General features: G+C 38.9%; 2 protein-coding genes across 2 annotated transcripts in view; both read right to left on the bottom strand.

The window, feature by feature from the left end:
- The window catches only part of LOC125371703, a 61,469-nt gene that overhangs the window by 18,792 nt on the left and 23,025 nt on the right, over positions 1 to 19,652 (bottom strand). The gene's annotated exons all lie outside the window — the stretch shown is intronic.
- Positions 8,583 to 14,384, bottom strand: LOC124112154. Its single transcript, XM_046472143.2, has 6 exons — positions 14,253 to 14,384; positions 13,365 to 13,470; positions 12,284 to 12,387; positions 11,302 to 11,377; positions 10,991 to 11,106; positions 8,583 to 9,405 (listed from the first exon to the last, which is right to left on the bottom strand). Exons 1-6 carry the CDS (start codon positions 14,275 to 14,277, stop codon positions 9,326 to 9,328), a joined length of 507 nt encoding a protein of 168 aa, XP_046328099.2. The 5' UTR covers positions 14,278 to 14,384; the 3' UTR covers positions 8,583 to 9,325.

The raw sequence follows: 19,652 nt of genomic DNA, 5'->3' as shown, positions 1-19,652 counted from the left end.
CTGAACACCACTGGCGTCTGCCTATGTGTCGATTTGTTAACGGTTGTACAACACGTGGTCGCCGAGCATGCAAATTAGCTGCGTGAAGATTTTTAATCGGCATGGCGCATCTGAACAGTGATTTGTTTGAGCTCGATTTCCAATAGCCTCGTTCCTGATTCCTGGTCTTGTCTTGTTGACGTTGGGCACCATGTGTGAGGCCGATCATTAACATTTTGTGTCGGCTGGAACATGTTCAAAAATCTGCCAATCACATTAAATACTAGTACATCGGCTGCCTCAGACTGAGTTCTACCGTTTGAAGCATGCCAATAGCCCATATTAGGCATTAATCACATTGTAGACGACGCCAAATTGATAACGCATGCTGTATTAAACAGTAGAGCGCTAACGTGTTACTGTGGATAATGAAAATCATCACTGATGGCTCAGGTGAGGTAAAACGGGGTTTAACTTCGTGTCAAAGATTATTGCACTGATATAGCGACGTGCATGTACGTGAGTGTGTTTGTGTGGCTGCTTGTACAAAGCCGGACTGATGCCGATTTATAGTGCTAACTCACTGAGATACCATGACACAGTTTAACGTGAATACCCCACTCAGACACAGTATACTGACTCCCAGCCGACCAGTCCTTGTTTCAGCCCCTTAATGCCAAGCGCCAGACAGGGTAACAACAAGTACCATGATTTAACGTCTTTTGGAATGACGCGGTCGGGGATCGAACCCCGGACCTCCCGCTCTCCGGGCGGACGCTCTACCACTAGATCACGGAGGCGGTCCTGATGGCTGAGAGTGATTTGACGACCTTTTATTGAAGTGTCAAATTCAAGAATGACCCTCCACCCACGTGCACGGATCGGAGGAACTGCATTTCCCACACGCAATATTGATGGTTTGTGTGAGGTTTTGGTAACCGAACTCGTTCAACTCTGGCAGTCCATTTTCAAAACTGATCTTATTCTTACGACCGATTATAACATATATATTTCATGCTCTCCTTCTTTCTTTGGAGAGTATATTATATGGTTTGATATGGTATACTTTCAGTTTCTAGTTGTGATGGAACGTTCTTGAAGATCTATTTTGTTTAATAGCTGTCTATGTTACCATTAAAGCGTCAATATGGTTGCAATTATTATGTTACTCGTCTCATTTTAGAATCAAGTGAATGGAAATACCACAACGACATAGACCAGATACTCACTAAATGCACACAGGCTACATGATGCTATGGAAGTATATGGTTGTAAGGTGAATTGAGTAAAATAGTTGATATGAAGGTTAAATCCCTCTATAATTCACTTGCACTGATATAATATATTAGGACGCCAGGATTTCCAGCCAAGGTCGCCGGGATAGCCTGGAGGTTAAAAACGTTAGATCGTCAAGTCAAAGGCCCGGGTACTATTCCCTGCATGGATACAATATGAAAAGCCCACCTCTCATGTTTGCCGGAATATTGCTAAAAGTGGCATAAAACGATACCTACCCTCTCACTTACAAAATATGATCGACTTTCGTAAGGACGAGTCCGGGAGACTATCTGCAACCCCTATCCGTGATTATCAAGAATTCTATTTATGACTTCTGGGTTTGAAGGGATGATGTGAATCCTGTGGTGGTCTATGCAGGTACCCCATGGTCCCGAGTATGGTGATTTACATTCAGTTGCTGGTGAACGCTTTAACCGCTAGGCTACCCGACCGCCCCCATTGGAGCAGGTGTGGACCATTAGTCTGAGCCAAGGCAATTTACTGCGCAGAGTAGGGGTCCCTGCCATTACCGGTATCTCCTTATGGTGAGTTCGAATCTCAAATTCATGATAAGGATCCGTGGTTTGTATACCAAGGTGTGGGTTTCGCCAAGGTGCAACTGTTTAGCTGAAATGCCCAGATACAACTGAAATACTGTTCAGAGCGGCGTGATACCCAGTTCACTCACTTCGTCCCTCATATCGTCCTTAACGAAGCAGTCATACCGGATGAGATGTTGTTTCGGTCTCATGTTATAAACAGTCAGTGGATACAATTCCACACAATGGGAAATTCCTCTTTGTTATTCTCGTTTAGCTGACATACTGTCATACAACTGGAATGCTGTTCAGAGCAGCGTAAAACGAACTCACTCAGTCAGTCCCTCTTATCACCCTCAACGAAGCAGTCATACAGGGTGACATGTTATTTCAGTCTCATTTTATATTCAACTTGATGGAGAATTTCTCTTTGTTACTTCACAAACCTAGTAGCATGTACATGTAATATCTTGTCATTTTTTACCATAACCTAAGATCGAACGCGTACAAACGGATACAACTCGTCATTTTTCCTGTTTTCTGTTGTATTATCTGAGGTTCTAAAATTGGACAATCAATTATTCGTTTTTGATCAATTTCTGAGTTAAAGCGACAACCCTTTCCATAGCCACAAGAAATCTGAGCTAAGAGTAGAGATTGTACGATTGTGTCATGAGCATGTGTTTATGAATCACTATCAACTAGTAATGATACCAGGTCTTTGCGATAAGGTGAGAGAAAAGAAACGCGGTCCCGTGATAATTTATGAACGTTTCATTAGGTAAGTTAGACAAACGGATTTTACGTCGCAACATTGTAACATCAAGACGGCATTATGGAGCCTGGACTGGGCAAAACAATGATAGCATGAGCAAAGATGTACATTTATGAGGTACAATGACACACATGAACCGAGTCGACTGTGTTAATGATCCACCTTTCTAAATTGCCCTTGCTCAATTTCATCCAAGAAGAGCAATTTTCAGTGTCTCCTCTCCAGGGTCATGGGGTTACTGACATTTGTATCATTTGCCACAACTTAGGTTCTATTTTATTGGATGAAAGCCTGAAGGATACAAACAAAGAGTCGTTATCAGCACGATCTTGGATTGGAACCAACGTTCTTTGGATTCTGGAAGAGACGGATCTATGCACAGAGACCGGGTCATTGGTATTCCCAGACGCAATAAGTGGAGGTGAGGTGAAACGGGGTTTAACGTCGGGTTTAAGATAATTGTACTGATATGGCGACGTGCATGCACGCGTGTGTGGTATAGTGCCAACCCAATCAGATACCATGCCATAGTTTAACATGAATACCCAACTCAGACACAGTATACTGACTCCGAACCGACCAGTCCTTGTTTTGTCTCCTCAATGCTGTGTAAATGTAAATGGACACTTATACAATATTACTATGTTCTTGTTGGTTAATTTGCATTGGGCATGGATGACCCAGTCATCTAATTATATAAGGCGCAGCAATTCGCAGAAACCTATGGTTGTGGGTTCGAATACCGGTTCGTTTATGTTTCTTGTTTTGTTGACACGTGCTTGTGTGTTTCAGCAAAGTCGTCGACGTGTGCGACCTGCATCACTTCGGGCTTTACTCCCACATTTCACTTGTAAGTTTTCTGCTGCCGCCGACATTTTTTAAACATGCAGAAGAACAAGGGTTGTTACTTTCAATATTATCTATTCTCTCTTCGGATCGTTTCTTTCACCAGGGGCAGTCGGGTAGCCTATTGGTTAAAGCGTTAGCTCGTCACGCCGAAGACCCGGACTCGATTCCCGACATGGGTACAATGTGTGAAGCCCATTTCTGGTGTCCCCCGCCATTATATTGCTGGAATATTGCTAAAAGCGGCGTAAAACCATACTCACTCACTCACTGTTTCACCAGGTCTTGGGCAGATCAGACTTCATTATACCGTGCCACGCGTTTTATGCAATATGATACTGGACAGAGCTACTATAGTTTTCTCTTATATTATTATTATCGCCAGAATTCCTCACAGTCATAGCACATACAAATGTCTCTAGGGGATTGAAATGATAAATTTGACAGTTCATATCTTCACATGCACTCTTTTATGTAAATAAGACCACCCTGAGTCAAAGTTGTTCTCGGGAAACGTCATAGTATGGTGAGTGAATAAGCGAATTGTGGATGTTGTTTGCAACAGTAAGCAATGCTCCACCTCTATCCCAGCAGCCACGCTAGCCAGCTGAAAGTATGAGCAACCATTCCCGGTCCAATAATTGGTGATTGTACCTCACATGTGAAGTACTGGGGACCTATACCAACCCGTAACAGAATTGAAACCATTGCAGTTGAGCTAAATCAAAATTTTAATCAACGTATTTAACAATGTGACTTACAGCAAACATCAGACGACATCGATCCACAAATAATCAATAATACATGTGCTTAAATACACACTTGTCAGTTAAACGTAGTTATGATCAGAGTGCTGCTGTATGCGCACGTAAATGTCCGTAAGTTGAGTGTAACCGAATAAACGACATTGACGCAAGACGTTGTGCCATCACTGTATTAATCCGATCTAAAAGTTGTCTTGGGTACTCCTTGATTCGTTAAATGCATCCAGCTAAAGGACCGAACAGCAAATCAGACACAGTAATATGATGGTCGTTCAGGCTATAGTTAGTTCGCTGTATGTGTAATGTACAAGTGAAACACTAGTGACATGTACCCACTGCCTCGGAGACGAGTGAATAAATGTTGTTTAATGCCTCTGTTATCATAGTCCAGCTAAATCACGGCGATCTGCAAATCGTGTATCAGATACGTCAGATACGGATACCTTGTGGGAAGTGGATTTGTTTTACTCCAGATACCATTGATGTGTTTTTGTGTGCGGGGTGCCCATATGGACAGGTGTATGTCTTCCCCCTTGCTGACTTGTATACTGAACCAAATTAAAAACTTCACAATCCTCAAATTGTAACATTTTGACCAGTTATCATTGTGGGCCCTTATTGTGTATTTAAACAGTAATGGCCACATATTGTCGTCAAATAACACCCGTTTTGTGCAGGTGAATCGATCAAAATCATGTGCACAGCACTATAATGGCAAAAGTGTTTTTTCAAGTGCAACTGGTCACGTGGACATAATACCGCACGTGTTTTCAGCCATACTTGTTAGCAGTCATTAATAAAAAAAGAAAAACACAAGAAAACAAAAGTCTCTACGGCCATTTGCCATGCCACGCCTTTCAAATGTGCAACGTGAACGTGCCATCGGCATGTTGCAGACGGGAACGTCCGTAGCTGAAGTCGCGAGGGTTGTAGTCGACGGACTGTTTATGATTTACAGACGCGTCTACAGCAAACAGGTACCACCGATGATCGCCGTCGGCCAGGTCCACCACAGGTGACGTCACATGCAGAGGATCTTCAGATTGTCTTACGTCACCTCCGTTACCGATTTTTGACGGCTACATCAACCAGATATGAACTGTTTAGGGGTAGACTGAGTGCGCAAACTATTCGAAACCGTCTGAGAACTGCTCGCCTTCAAGCACGACGGCCATACTGCGGGCAGATTCTGACTCAATTACACAGACGTCAACAGCGACACTTACGATGGAATCAAGTCGTCTTCAGTGATGAATCCCGATTTAATCTTCGATTTGCTGATGGTAGGGCGAGGGTGTTGAGGCGCCGTCATGAACGTTACGCCCAGTGTTGTGTACAGGAAGTTGACAGATTTCGAGGCGGATGTGTCATGGTGTGGGGTGCTTTCTGTGGCAATGCACGTTCCAGGCTTCTTGTCATCCGTGGCAACTTCAACGCTGCTGCTTACCGCGACCAGGTACTGGCACCAGAACTTCTGCCTTTTATGGCAGCACATGGACCCGGTTTGATCTTCCAACACGACAATGCCAGACCCCACACAGCAATTTTTACAAGGAATTTCCTTCAGAATGCGGGGTCAACGTCATAGACTGGCCGTCAAGGTCTCCCAACCTCAATCCCATCGAAAACGTCTGGGATGCTCTTGGCAGAAGTTTGCGCACTCTCCAGAACCAACCACAGAATTTGCAAGATCTTGGCACCATTTTGCAGAACGATGGCGTCGTCTTCCCAATCATGTGTTCACAAGCATCACAAGGTCCATGCGGAGGCGTTGTGTGGCAGTTGTCAACGCACATGGTGGCCATACACCCTACTGAACTTGGTACTTATGATTAAAACTGTTGATGTTATTACCGAATACCGTAGGTGCTTGGAACAAATTATGGTTACCACCGTTAATTAAAATCCTTCTTTGGACATTAATGATTAAAAATTACCTTCTCTGATACATTTGTCCGTTGTATATCATATATGGGATTACTTTTAAAAATGTGAAGTTTTTAATTTGACTCAGTATATATCTCCTTTTCATTGTGTTGATCAGCCTAGTCTCAGCAATCATATCTTGTTACCTTAAAGAGAATTGAGTGCAAGGTATTCTCTGTGTGAGACCACGAACTGATTATGTCTGGAAGTTTATGTCTGGGAATCGAAACCACGACTGGTATATTAAGTCTATTAAGGGACACAACTCTGCTTACCGTCTTCCAGCGTCTTAGATTTGAGCAGTTCCAGCTGTTGTTTGTTGTTTAACTCCGCACTCAGCAACATTCCATATATATGACGGTGGTCTGAAATATAATCGGGTCTGGACCAGACAATCCAGTGATTGACATCATGAACATCGAACCACGCAATTGGGATACGACGACATGCATCAAACCAAGTCAGCGAGCCTGACCACCCGATCCCGTTAGTCGCCTCTTACGACAAGCATAGTCAACTTTTATGGCAAGTATGGGTTGTTGAAGACCTATTCTATCCCGGATCTTCACGGGTCAGTTCTAGCTGTATTGTCATTTAATGTCAGATTGTCGTATCTTCCCTGCATATATGTTTTGCTTGTGTTTAATGTTACAGTAGATGTGTCAATATATAACGAGATCTCCCGAGTGCGAGACTTGATTCAAGATGGTGGCGTCCAGCAAGTGATAACGTTCTATGTCGCCAGGGTAACTTGTTTACTGGTTAGTAATCTTCTGTGTGATTGTATATGCTACGTATGTGATGTAGATTGCTTTGGGAAGGACCGTTAGACTTTTGTCTTGATTAAAGTGCTACTGTGTGCGCACGTAAATGTCTTCAAGTTGAGTGTAACCGAAAAAACGACATCGACACAAGACATTCTACCATCACTGAATTATTCCGGTCTCACGCTTGTTTTGGGTACAACCTTACTCGTTAAATGCATCCAACTAAGGCAGACACACTAATATGTTGGTAGTTCAGGCGGTGTTTCGCTGCTTTTGTAATTCGCAAGAGAAGCACTGGTAAAATGATTACCGACTATCCTTTATAATCAGATTAAGTAAGTCAATGTTGCTTTATGGTGCAGAAAACAATGGTCCAGATGTACACAGCGGAATCTCGTAATTGATTCCTGGTCTGGACAACCAGTGTTTGAAAGCACAGGCTAGCATCTACGCTGTCAGGTACCTCACAGATTGTTACCATCTGAACCTATGTGTATGTGGTCCTTTCGGCGTGACAAAGATATGCACCCACTGTCTCATTGTTCCTAGGGCGAATAGATTGATGACCAAGTGATGATAGCTTCCGAGTACGGACATTACTCAGACAAAGATACAGGAGACTGTTGTATGATTGTTGTTTAACGCCACAGTCAGCACCTTTGTCATGTGATATGTTCGGTATTGAAACATATATATGTCAGTCTCTCCATTGCTGTCTTGTATGTCTTCTTTATGTCGTGTCTCAGCAATAATATCACCGCGGCCTTCGGTGATTAATTCCTGTCCAGACAAACCAGTGTTTACGTACATGTAACTGTAACCATTCGAACCGGAAGTTCACATTTACACACACTGTTATATAGCAGTGCATTTTATTGTTTGACAGTGATTGAAGCTGTTACATTGTTTCTGTTGGGGTTCGGTAGACGCCCATTGCATTGTGTTTGGACAGTGATCAGTCGAACTTTTAAGTAGGTAGGTCGGTTATATATAAGTGAGTGAGTGAGTGAGTGAGTTGGATTCAACGCTTGTTTTAACAGTATTCCAGTTATATCACGGTGTGTCAGCTTAATGTGGGAGGAAAGCTCGAAGTGATGCATGTCTCAGACGTTTACCACTTCGGTGAAACCCAGGAGCACGGGTATGGTGCTGACAAACCTAGAATCATAATCGGGGCGAACCGGGATTCGAACCCACAATCATAGGTTTCTGGCGTGCCCAAGGGGCGCAACTCTGCACAGCGAATCGGGGCGCCTTAGACGACTGGGGCACCAGGTTGTATATAAGTATACAAGGGCGAATTTAGGCATCTCAGGATTGCTTATCATACCTGATTCCCTGCCTAGTCCATCTCGGAAGCTTGACCACTATCGCCGTTTGGTGAATATATATTATTATCACCGACTTTTGCTGTCCTTGAATATTGTACTACCACGCTATTGTGACCGTCAGTGTCATTGCTGTGCAGTACTTCGTATTGATTTGGAAACCTAGTTAATTTTGTGATACATTTGTTGATTGTATACCAATTGTTGGTTGTTTGTTGATTTCACACTTTCACATTCAAGTTCTATTACGTACACATATTGTTTCAATTTGGGAATCTAACACACTAACACACGAACACACAGACACGTACGTTGCTATACAAGTGCAATCATCATTTAACGCGCTATTAAAACCCAGAAAATAGAAAATAGAACATGACTCTTGCAAATAACTTTTATTTGGGGGATATTCTTCAATCACATAGGTAAATCCATACATCCGCACAATCCAACAAAACTTATACCATGCACATATTGACTGATCTGCTGCCAAAGTGTCTAAAGGGTTGATGACATTTTCTAATCGTCAGTGTTCCTCTTGGGGAGGCTCACGTCATCAGTAAACGTCATCAGCTGGGCCTAAATGTATGTTGGAGATTTTTCCCTGTGAGTCAGTTTGCAGCAGCTACATTTCTTAATTCAAACATTTTATAAATCACATCCAGTGTGGAAATATAGCTTGTTCTTTCAACACTGTACACTTAACAGAGGCTATCTATTGTTCACTAATCTTGCAATTACGATTGAAACAAAACTGCAAAGGCAAGTAAGAAGAGTACGTTTGAGATTTTTCCCCTTTAGTCAGTCTGCAGCAGCTTCATTTTTAAATTCAAAATATATACAAATTAAATCTAATAAGTAAACAGTAATATACGATAACTTGATCTAACACTGCACACAATATTAAGAGACTTGAAAATGTCATCATATATTTTTCACTAAAAATACATTTATATTCTTGCAATGACGATTAGAACAATCCCGCAAAGATTCCTTCATAATTTTACGTTTTCATCTATCTGGAGTTTAAAGCATGACGTTCATACAGATTAATTAATTTGACAGTTCATAAGCGACGACACTCGATGGACGTTTGGACAGCAGGCATTCTGTTCTGGGTCGGTCAAAGTCGGAATGCAGTAATGACGAAGGGAAGAAAGGAAGCTATCGCACTGTACAATCCCAGTGAAGAAGCTCCGGAACCTACACAAAAATGAACTATTTATACAAGATACATTGTGTTGACAATGGCGCGTATGTAGTTTTAATGCCCTCAGACAACGATGTAATGTATACCATATTTGTCAGCATATTTGGATAAATATAAAGACATTCACTATACCCAGTGATGTTACATAGATGTTTTTTTCAGCGATTAGATTCTGAGATTCTTAGATTCGAGTATTTACATGCCACTTTGATGTTGCTGTATTAATACTGATTACGGACGACAACGAAATTCACTCACTCACTCACTTGGCATAAGGTATCATTATTATTATTATTATTAATATATATATAGTGAGTTGTTCCTCATAGATGAACGCGATGGCCGAACGATAGCATCTCAAAGCGGAAGAGATATGACAATCGGTATTGAGAGAAAAAGTACATGTGCGGGAAATACCCACCTGTGCATAAAATGGACTTGTCCGACATTGGCGAGGTCGGATTCTATAGAGGGAGTCATCATTATAATTGATTAAAATACGGATATAATTTTTAAAGCTTGTACATTTTGTTATCACCCTTAAGAGGCTGTACATAATGTTGATATCTCATGTAAGAAGTAAACGATTCGTGGTCGTTGTTTATCGTACAATATAACACTGCTGCGGCCCTCGTGGTGTATTCTCCCTTCAGTGATATATTGTACAACAAACAACGACCACGAGTCGTTTATTTCTTAAATAACAATACTGAATTTATGGTTATAAAGTTAGGTCAAAATGTATCCTACGTCGCCACGTGACGTTAATATTTCTATTGATCTATAAAGTAAAACATCAGTGCACTCCAAAAGACTGGCGACACTCTTACTGATGAATTCTTTTTATTAATTTGTACTTTGTATAAATGATGGACATGTTTTTCCTCCGGTTTTTAAATCCATTACACCACAGAAATATAATATGTTGGTTGAGATTTCACTTTTTCGTACATATACAAAAGCTTGAAAAGGTTCAGTCGAAGTGCATCTTGGCGCCATTCAGCACTCAAACAATTTCTTTCAAGCTTCGACATAATTATCTAGTTCAAAACGCTTTTTTGTTAATGAAGATAAACAGTTATATTATGTAATAAATAAAAATGCATGTGATTCCACTGCATAACTTTAGATAACCAAGCAATACTTTTTGCGGTCATGTTCCTTTGAACCAAAATATGCATGCCACGCCCAATAGCGGTATACTGTTTTCTGATTGGCCGATAATAGGACGGTCGGGATTTAGTCTTATTGCCCTGAATGATGTCAGTGAATTTGTATTGTTGCCAACCGTTTTTTGCGATTAAATTGGCAATATGTGAAGTTCTTATGGTTATTTTACTTATTTATTTATTTATTTATTTATTAGAATTGACTTGTGAAGTCCCGCCCTTTTCGATTGCAGCTTTTGTAGAGGTTTGACAATTATTTCATTGTCGAGTGTTAGATAATGACGGTTATTGCAAAAGAACTCGACCGAATACACACTGATGGATAATTCATCCTGCAGATAATATGTGCAAACGTGAAGCTTTGGATCTAGCAATAAGTACATTGCACGGTACAGCTGCTAATACTTACTGCATTTCGAATCCGATCTCCCCTTCACGCTGACAACGATCACAGACGCTTTGGGTCCAGTATCACATGCTGCGTCAGCTGCTTTGTTGAGACATTCAGTATAGTTCTTCAGTGATCTAAAACAACGGGTAGGCTGTGACACGACCATGTCTTATAATCTGTAGATCTTCTTTTATTATTCTAACGATAATGTAACAAAATGAAACATTTTTACACAAACTATGATACGCACGTTATTATTATATGAATATATTTGTTTCAATGATTTCAATTTTAAATCAAAGAAGGGAATATCACCATAAGAAGTTTACCCGCATTCCTTATCAACAGTTGGATCACGTCCCCAAAATTCTTTTAGGCATGTGCAGGGTGGTGCAAAGTCCGTCGCTGAAATTCAATTGGAATCAACAGTATGTCTGTCTGATTCAACATTGTCAAACTACTAATCGAAACGGATATATAAAGAAAGAACAATTTCTGAAAACTCAGTGCCTTTTGGCCAATTAGACAATTGTATACCCATTTTCACCTTCACCAAGGCAATGCAAGTTGCATTTCAGCCAAATGGTGAAAACTGAACGCATGCTTTGTGCTTTTACCTGAATGGTCAGATGTCACTATGCATCAAAGCTAGACCAATTGTATCTTGTTAGAAATAATCGATTTTGTGAAAACATACTGATAGTAATAGTATATATTTATTATGATAACTTGTTTTAGGAAAAAGACACTTATCATCACATTATTGATAAGTATTATTAGCTACTATGTTATATCTTGTCGTGGTAGAAAGGACATTATGTGTTATTTTGTGAGCAAGTGTCATCTGTACATTAGAAAAATACATTTTAATGTGAACTGAACGCGCAGTTATTTATATCCGTATTGATAATCAATTTATTTAAAGGCAGTTAATTTTGCCTTTGAAAATCTTTCATAGGCAGTATATTACATGATGTGTAGTTATTTGTATAATGAAACCATTCAGAATGATTACTTGATGTGATTGCAGTCACTTCAAGGTAACATTATGGGAAAATCGATCGTTTCCATTGTATTAAAAATGCATTACAGCTAATTATATATTGGATGGTACCAAGGCCTGAACTACCGTTGTGTTTGTTATGATACATTAAAAAAATACGAATTTGAATTCACTGAAAATGTGATATTGTCATGAGCACACCTTTAGCTGGATTAATTCATCATCTCATCAATATAAAAATAAAATAAATTTCTCAAAATAATAAAACAAAAGAAGAGGCACAAAAACGATAGGGAACTTTGGCTTACTGCAAGTAGAGGCTTTTATTTTCTTGGCATCGTCTTTTAAAAGTGTGCATCCATCTTTTGGTCCCGCAGCAGTTTCGAGGCAATTCAGGTACTTTTTCAAATCTCTGCAAAATATGAATTATACATGTTTATTTCGTGTACATTTAGATGAAACGGTACTATCATGATAATAGGCATTGTGTAACCATCACGGAATGTGTCAATGGTATTTTTTTTTAAATATCCCCGCCAGATAGCAGTCTGCAAATAGTCTGGTTCAGCCTCACGATAATAATTGCATGGATACAGAACAAACTACTCATTTTTGCTGTTTCACTGTTATTGAACATGTAAGATTTATCTCATAGTGTTGTATGACAGTGTAATTTATTGTTAAACAATGTTCCAATTATATTACATTGTTTCTTATGGGATTCAGTAGAAGTTCACCGCATTGTGTTTTGACAAAGATTAGTTGTCAGGAATGTAGTACTATCTAATGTAGTGGTATAGAAGTTAGATAGTTAGATTATTTTGGTGTCAAGTGTAATCTGGAATCTACCAGAATAGCTAGACTAATCCAGTATTGTAAAGAATCTTCTACAAGGTATTTAGACTCTATATAAGGGGGCAAGAGCGTGCCTCTCTTATCTTACGTTAGATCAAGATTAGCGGTTGTGGGAAGATTATTGTTTTCATCCTGGGCATCCAGCCTAGGCCTTTTCGAAGCTTGACAACTGTTGCTGCTTGGTAAATATTATTATCACTTACGATTTGCTATCATGACCACTACTCCCATTGAATATTGTACTACCACTCTATTGTGAACTGCCATTGTAAATACTTTGCAGCAATTTGTATTGAAACTAGCTCCTTTTATAATGCAAATGTTGATTGTATACCATAACTTTGTTGTTCGTTTGTTTCACACATAATTCTTTTATGTAATATATTTCTGTGTTGACTTATTCTTTCAATTTGGTCGACACGTAACGATAGGCAGATACAGAGGAATGTTGGGCACACCCTCTTTAGTTTTCTGTTCATCTGATGGAGGATTTCACACGATGGGTTTTAGAGTATTAAGATGAAATTTACTTACGCACATTCATTGCCTGCAGCTGGCATATAGTCAGTGGTGCAGCCAGCACAGGCAACACCAGGGTCAGCAGCAACCTGCATTCCCATAAGTTTTGCTGAGAAGATGCCTGAAAAAACATATGCACGTAAATCACATCCTCAATACATTGCATGCTCTTTCACATATTACTTTCTTAATTTTTAAAGCCTTGATGACCATAAACATTACGATTAATATCAATAATAAATTTAAAACATTAGGACTTTTCGTTTTAGGATGGGACTGTACCTGGACTGGAAGCGGCTTTCGAATGATACTGTTAGTAAGCACTGACTGATTCAGAGAACATTCAGAAACAACATATAAAATGTTATGTATATATGTAGAGCTAAAGTGTTCCGTATTTAAAGGTACGGGTCCTTTTAGGTCACAGAGTATGTGTTGCTTTCACACATAATGAGTCAGCAAGGTTTGTGGTAGTTTAAGCTTAAGGGAGCCCGACAACTTGAATACATATTCATCAATGTATGACTTCTGGCTCATGATTTATGAAAGTATTTCTTCTGACTCAAAAGGAGACTAAGCTCTACTACATTGTAATAGCTACTAAGAGTATCTGTTATGATAGATGATATTATTGCATGTTTGAATTACACATGAGCTGTCATTTCACTTGAATCAATACAATGTACAATACTAAATAATTTTTTTTTCTTGATACATAGAAGAAACGTTATTAAGTGTGTTATGAATAATGTGCTCGACCAAACGCAAAACGGACGATGACATAGAAAACAGAAGCTGCTAGAAAAAGGACACGTTGCATTGAAAGCATACAGACGTTGAAACCCATGTCACTTCAGTCCAAACCATTGTATGTAAAGATCAGATAATTCACATGTAACTTACACATGAGGAACGATAATGTCATCATTTTCAGCAGCTTGAGGAATCTTGGTTTCTCCACCCGTGTCTTCTCTAGCTGACTCTCTCAAACTTTGAAGTTTGGCGTCTTGCTGCTTTTATAGGGTGTGTCCCCATGGTGTCAACAGCACAGGTATGGGGCGGAACCCACATGAAAACACTTGACAGCATAATCCACGTATACTTACAAGCTATCGAACGAACTCAAGACCTTTTTATTCTTGCACGGATTTGTATATCCATGCATTTGTGAAGCACATATTCAAGAGCCCTTTTTCAAAATCACGTACGATCTATCATCATGTTTACTACCATGTTGACAGAACCATAACTATCATAAAAAGTGAATCTCATCTCTCCAAGCATGACATGAATAATTTGTTTCACAAGAAATATCCGATTTTTGTTATTATTAACAGTACATTGTTTAATATATTTATGACATACAACTTTAAAATGTTCGGTATTTTTCCATAACTAAGAATTCTTTTTCCTTGGTATAATGAGAAGATTTTATGGATCAATGAAGTTGAAAATGTATGAATCTTTACACGTTGTTTTTTGCAACAGAAAGGTTTAACCTGACTGCATTTGCGAAATATGTCCCAACGTAAATACTTCTGTATCGCGTGTATGGTATGTATTGTTGTTGTATACAAACAATTATTAATATACAAGTTGTTAGTATACAGTTAGTAATCCATAGCATATTTAGTTAATTTATATTTGTTAATTTACCCAATATTATTTTGGGTTTAAATATACATTGTATACTTTACGTACATGTATTACATATAGGACTGATTGAAACGGGACTGCTGTAAGTTTTGTTGGAATTTGACTGTTATATTTATCCCCTACAACTTGTCTTGCGGGAAGTATTAAAAGTATTCCGTCCGTGCAAGATGTCGTTTCCGGAGCAGATCTTGAAAACTGTGGAATATGTTTTCACCAAACTTGGTACAAAGATAGGTCTGGTGGTAAACTGGTGCCTATCGATAATTTGGGATTTGTGAAAAAAATATGGTTCTAGTTTCCAAGGCAACACGTTTCATATATTTATTCACGACATGTATTTACCTGTGCGGGGCAAATGCATGACTTTGTCCTCTTTTCTAATAACTACTGCACAAGGATTCTAGACATCAGAAACTATTCTTCCGTGGAATTATTTAGGCAGATGTCACGAAAAGGTTGAACGTCAAGGCCATGCGATAAAATGATCTCACAAAATGTTTATGATTACACTTTTTCAGTATGTATTAATGCAATGAACATTAAAGTCGGCATAAATACTATTCAAAGTTTGCTAAAGATCGTTTTGATGAGAATCCTAGCACATCGTTATCAGAGAGCACATCATTTGCTACAAAGGATTGCAACAACTGAATGCACTCTTGCCCCTTCAAACGTCAAAGACGTCGTTTGACGACCGGAAGGATTAGGCAGATGCATCGTCACGTTGCAAACGTCTTTGGTGTCAACCAAAGTTTGATCAGCAGGGCATGGAATCGATACCAGACATTTGGATCAGCTACCCAGCGACATGCAGGTGGTCAACACACAGCGGAAAGACAGGTGAATCCTGACTGCAGCAAGACGTCTTCACTTCGTGACTGCCACCACACTCGGAAGTGACCTGCGTAACGCCAGTTGCGTTAACGTTTCTGCTTAAACAGTTCGTAATCGTCACCATGAGGCTGGTCTACGGTCACGCATTCACTTCCCACTGACTGGTTTGGTTTGATCATGTCAATTGGACAGACCAGGACTTTGCTCAAGTATTTTTCACTGATGAATCGAGATAGTGTCTAGACTTCACAGATCGTCGTGCCCGTGTGTGGCGTAGACAAGGAGAAGATTTCAGGATTCCAACGTAGCCGAACATGACCGCTATTGTGGGAGCTTAATCATGATTTGGGGTATGGACGATAACGTACGACCTCATCGTGGCAGGGTCGTTGATGCCTACTGAGAGCAGGAGACCATTGTTCGCCAGCCCGATCACCATTTAACCCTATCGAACACATGTGGAATGAGCCGCAAAATTGCCCTCGCATGACGCCCTGTCCTTCCGACAACTGTAGAGGAACTTGGCAATACTCTTATTGAAGAGTGGAAAATCTTCCTTTGGCAACCATACAGACACTAATTGGGAAAATGAGACGACGGTTGCAGCCCGTGATCGCATCACGTAGATCACATACGCCTTACTGAGTGTTGTTTTTTAAGCGCAATGAATTGTTTCGTGATTTTTTTACGTTTACGTTTTGGTCAGAAACTCTCTTCATGTGTTTCTTGTTGGCATTGTGTGGCGTCCCTTGGTTGCGTCCCTTGGAGACGCCAGAAACCTTTGATTGTGGGTTCGAATCCCGGTTCGACAATATGACAATATTGTTTTTGACAATATGATACTGTATGTTTAAACTTAACTTGGCGATATTAGTCAAATCTCATGGTAAGATCATTGTCAGTTTCTGAGACATGATTATACATCTACAGGCATGGAACTTTAAATTTATATGTTTCCCAACACATCAAACGACAATTGCGTTTATGTCAAAGGTCCAGATGGCTAAAGCGTTGCCATGATGAAATGTTCATTTCCTGACTGCAATCGGTAACACTGATACAATAAAAGAGAGGGTGCAGTTTATGCATTGCGTTGTATGTCAGAATCATAAACAGAAAACACAAAGTTATATGTGCGTATATGCTAATTTCTAGTTTTATTGACACGGACATTTTGGATTTAATATTCAGTTGAATCGTCATTTGATAGAATCACATTGTTTCAAATCAACTTATGTTTTAAACGAACATCGTCAGTACTGCATGAATGAAGAATGCAAACATGTCGGACTTTGACAAATTTATGGGATTAACATGAAACAAGTACAACCCTGGAAGGATTTAGTACTCCACGTATTCCGTGGAGGCATAGCTTTACTGGGTCGTCAGTTAGGTGCAATGCTTAGAATTGATATCGCCTGACTTAAAATCGTCTTTAACACAGGCCAAAATCAAATCAATTTAACAGACATACCAAATTTTCTTTGACCATTTGTTTACATGAAAGCATAATCAGAACAGGGTGGATTAAAACTAAAAACACTTGCCTTTTGAAGTACCTATGAACAGACTTGATGGTTTTCTTTCCCTGGTTGTGTAAAATACGTAGGGTTTCAAAGGTCTCTTTGGTTGCATTTAAGAGAGAATATAAAAACATCTGAGCTCCTGTAAGGTAGATTTAGCCTAACCTGAACGAATAAAGATAAGGTTCGCCCCTTTGAACTATACAAATATGTATCCACTTGCATTAAATCCTTGGGTTACAGAAGAAAATTGAAAAAGTATTTTGATGTTAATTAAAATAATTATAAATATCTTTTTGACAATGTCAAAAACCCTCTCAACAGTAACTTTATATTACATCACCATGATGAATGAATACCACCTCTACGATTAACACTCAAGTGACAAGTTTTTTCGTATTAAAGGCCACATGGCCTAAGGTACAGCATGTATAATACAAGTATGTAGTGCGCACAAGATTTCATGCAGTATAATCAGGGGTTAAACAGGTAGAGTTCCTTTAAGATACAGAGTGTTTAGTTTGTGACGTCCATATTTTTATGACCTGTCCAAAATGCATACTCTAGAGGGAATAATTTACTGTGACCCCACCTTTCACCAAAGCTTATGTTTTGTGGTATTGATTGTTGACAGATTACATAGAATAAGGAGTATTATTTTTATTGAATTTCTTTAGAGGCTGTGGACATATTTAATCTACAATTTAAGAAATAATGTTTCACCAAAACGATATTTACTTTTTGTACGAAAAAAATCCTTTGAGAATCGTGAGCCTCAGATCAACCGGAAATAAATATGAATCTTGTATAATTCTCATATTTATTATAATAATAATAATAGCTTAATACTTGTGAAATGTATCTTGTATAATATTCCATGTTTTATGTTTACAACCATATTTTAAACTGTTGACATAAAATCATTTCTGTTGTAATGTATTAATGAGCAATTATGTTATAATATCTTATATTAGAGTTGTGCTTGCTGTGGGCAATAATTATATTAATTTTATTTAATATTTGGATATTGTCAACAATCGTACGAAATGTAGTCTTTTTTAAGTCAGGTCAAGTGGTGCGATCATTTCAGAATGCATTCAAAACAAGAATTCACAGAGGAAATCTGCTTGTCTTGTGAAATGACCTTGTCAAACTGTAATTATCTATCACGTCCCGTATTCTGACACAGTTGATAGTTTCATGACTGGCACAGCCACAATTCAAAATATCATCTTCGGCAGGTCACAAGATGAGATAACATTTTTTTTACACGAATATTTCTATTTATATTATATTTTCTTAGTTATTTTCATGATGTTTGTACTTTGTATGAGGCAGATTCATTTAGTGATATCCCGCCCGATTTTAATAAAATGTTGTTTCACTCTAGTGAAAGTATGGTTTCAGAAAATCATTGTATTTCATTACGAAATACATATTAAAAAGCTCAACTCCTGTCAACACCAATATCGAATGTTGAAGGAAGAGTGAAATCTGTATGTGTCATTCAAATAATGTCTACTCACTGTGTCATAAATTAAATGCATATGTTGTGTTTGTGACTGTTTGAATTTTAGACATCATATGAAGTGATGTTTTCAAGATTATTCTAAAAGAGCATGACAAAAGATTTTATTTGCAGAGTAATACATACTTTGAGAGAATATGCATAAGCATCATTTATTCAATAACAGAAACAGTCTCTGTTCAATTTCTATGTTGATTTTTGTCATCCCCCACCAAACTCTGACTCTGATTACTTAAAGCCACCTTCCCGGGGCAAGAGTATTCACTAGCATATAACAAGGATTAGTCATTTCAAGCCTACTTTTGTTCGGCTCTATCGTGGCGCCACCCCGTGTGGAACATGAGTTGTGTCCCTTGTGATGAAAACGCGATATCTGATGAGATTGCTCTTGTTAAAATATGTTTACTTCTAAAAATAACTTTGTATTTATGGCACAAATGTATATATAAACTGATGGCCAAAGGGAACGTCACATAGTTTTAAAACACGGTTATAACGAACTCAAAGGGAGCACTAATTCTAGAGCGTTTTAACCGTAGTTTGTTTAAGCATATATACATCATGTATATACAGCAAATGGCCGGGACCAAAAACACAGTTCGTTTTAAGCGTGTTCGTTATTAACGTAGTTTACTGTCGTATAAACACCACAAAAGATAGAAGCAAGAAGTAAAATGTTTTGAAAAGATCAAAATCTCAACGAAATAAATATTTAAAATGACAGTCATATAGCATCCGATATTGGCACGACAATTGCCCGAA

This window comes from Haliotis rufescens, unplaced genomic scaffold (assembly GCF_023055435.1).
Source record: "Haliotis rufescens isolate VD_foot unplaced genomic scaffold, xgHalRufe1.0.p SCAF_6, whole genome shotgun sequence".
In the NCBI taxonomy this organism is placed as follows: Eukaryota; Metazoa; Mollusca; class Gastropoda; order Lepetellida; family Haliotidae; genus Haliotis; species Haliotis rufescens.
The sequence above is the reverse complement of the archived record's forward strand: the minus strand, read 5'-3'. Positions and strand labels throughout refer to the sequence as shown.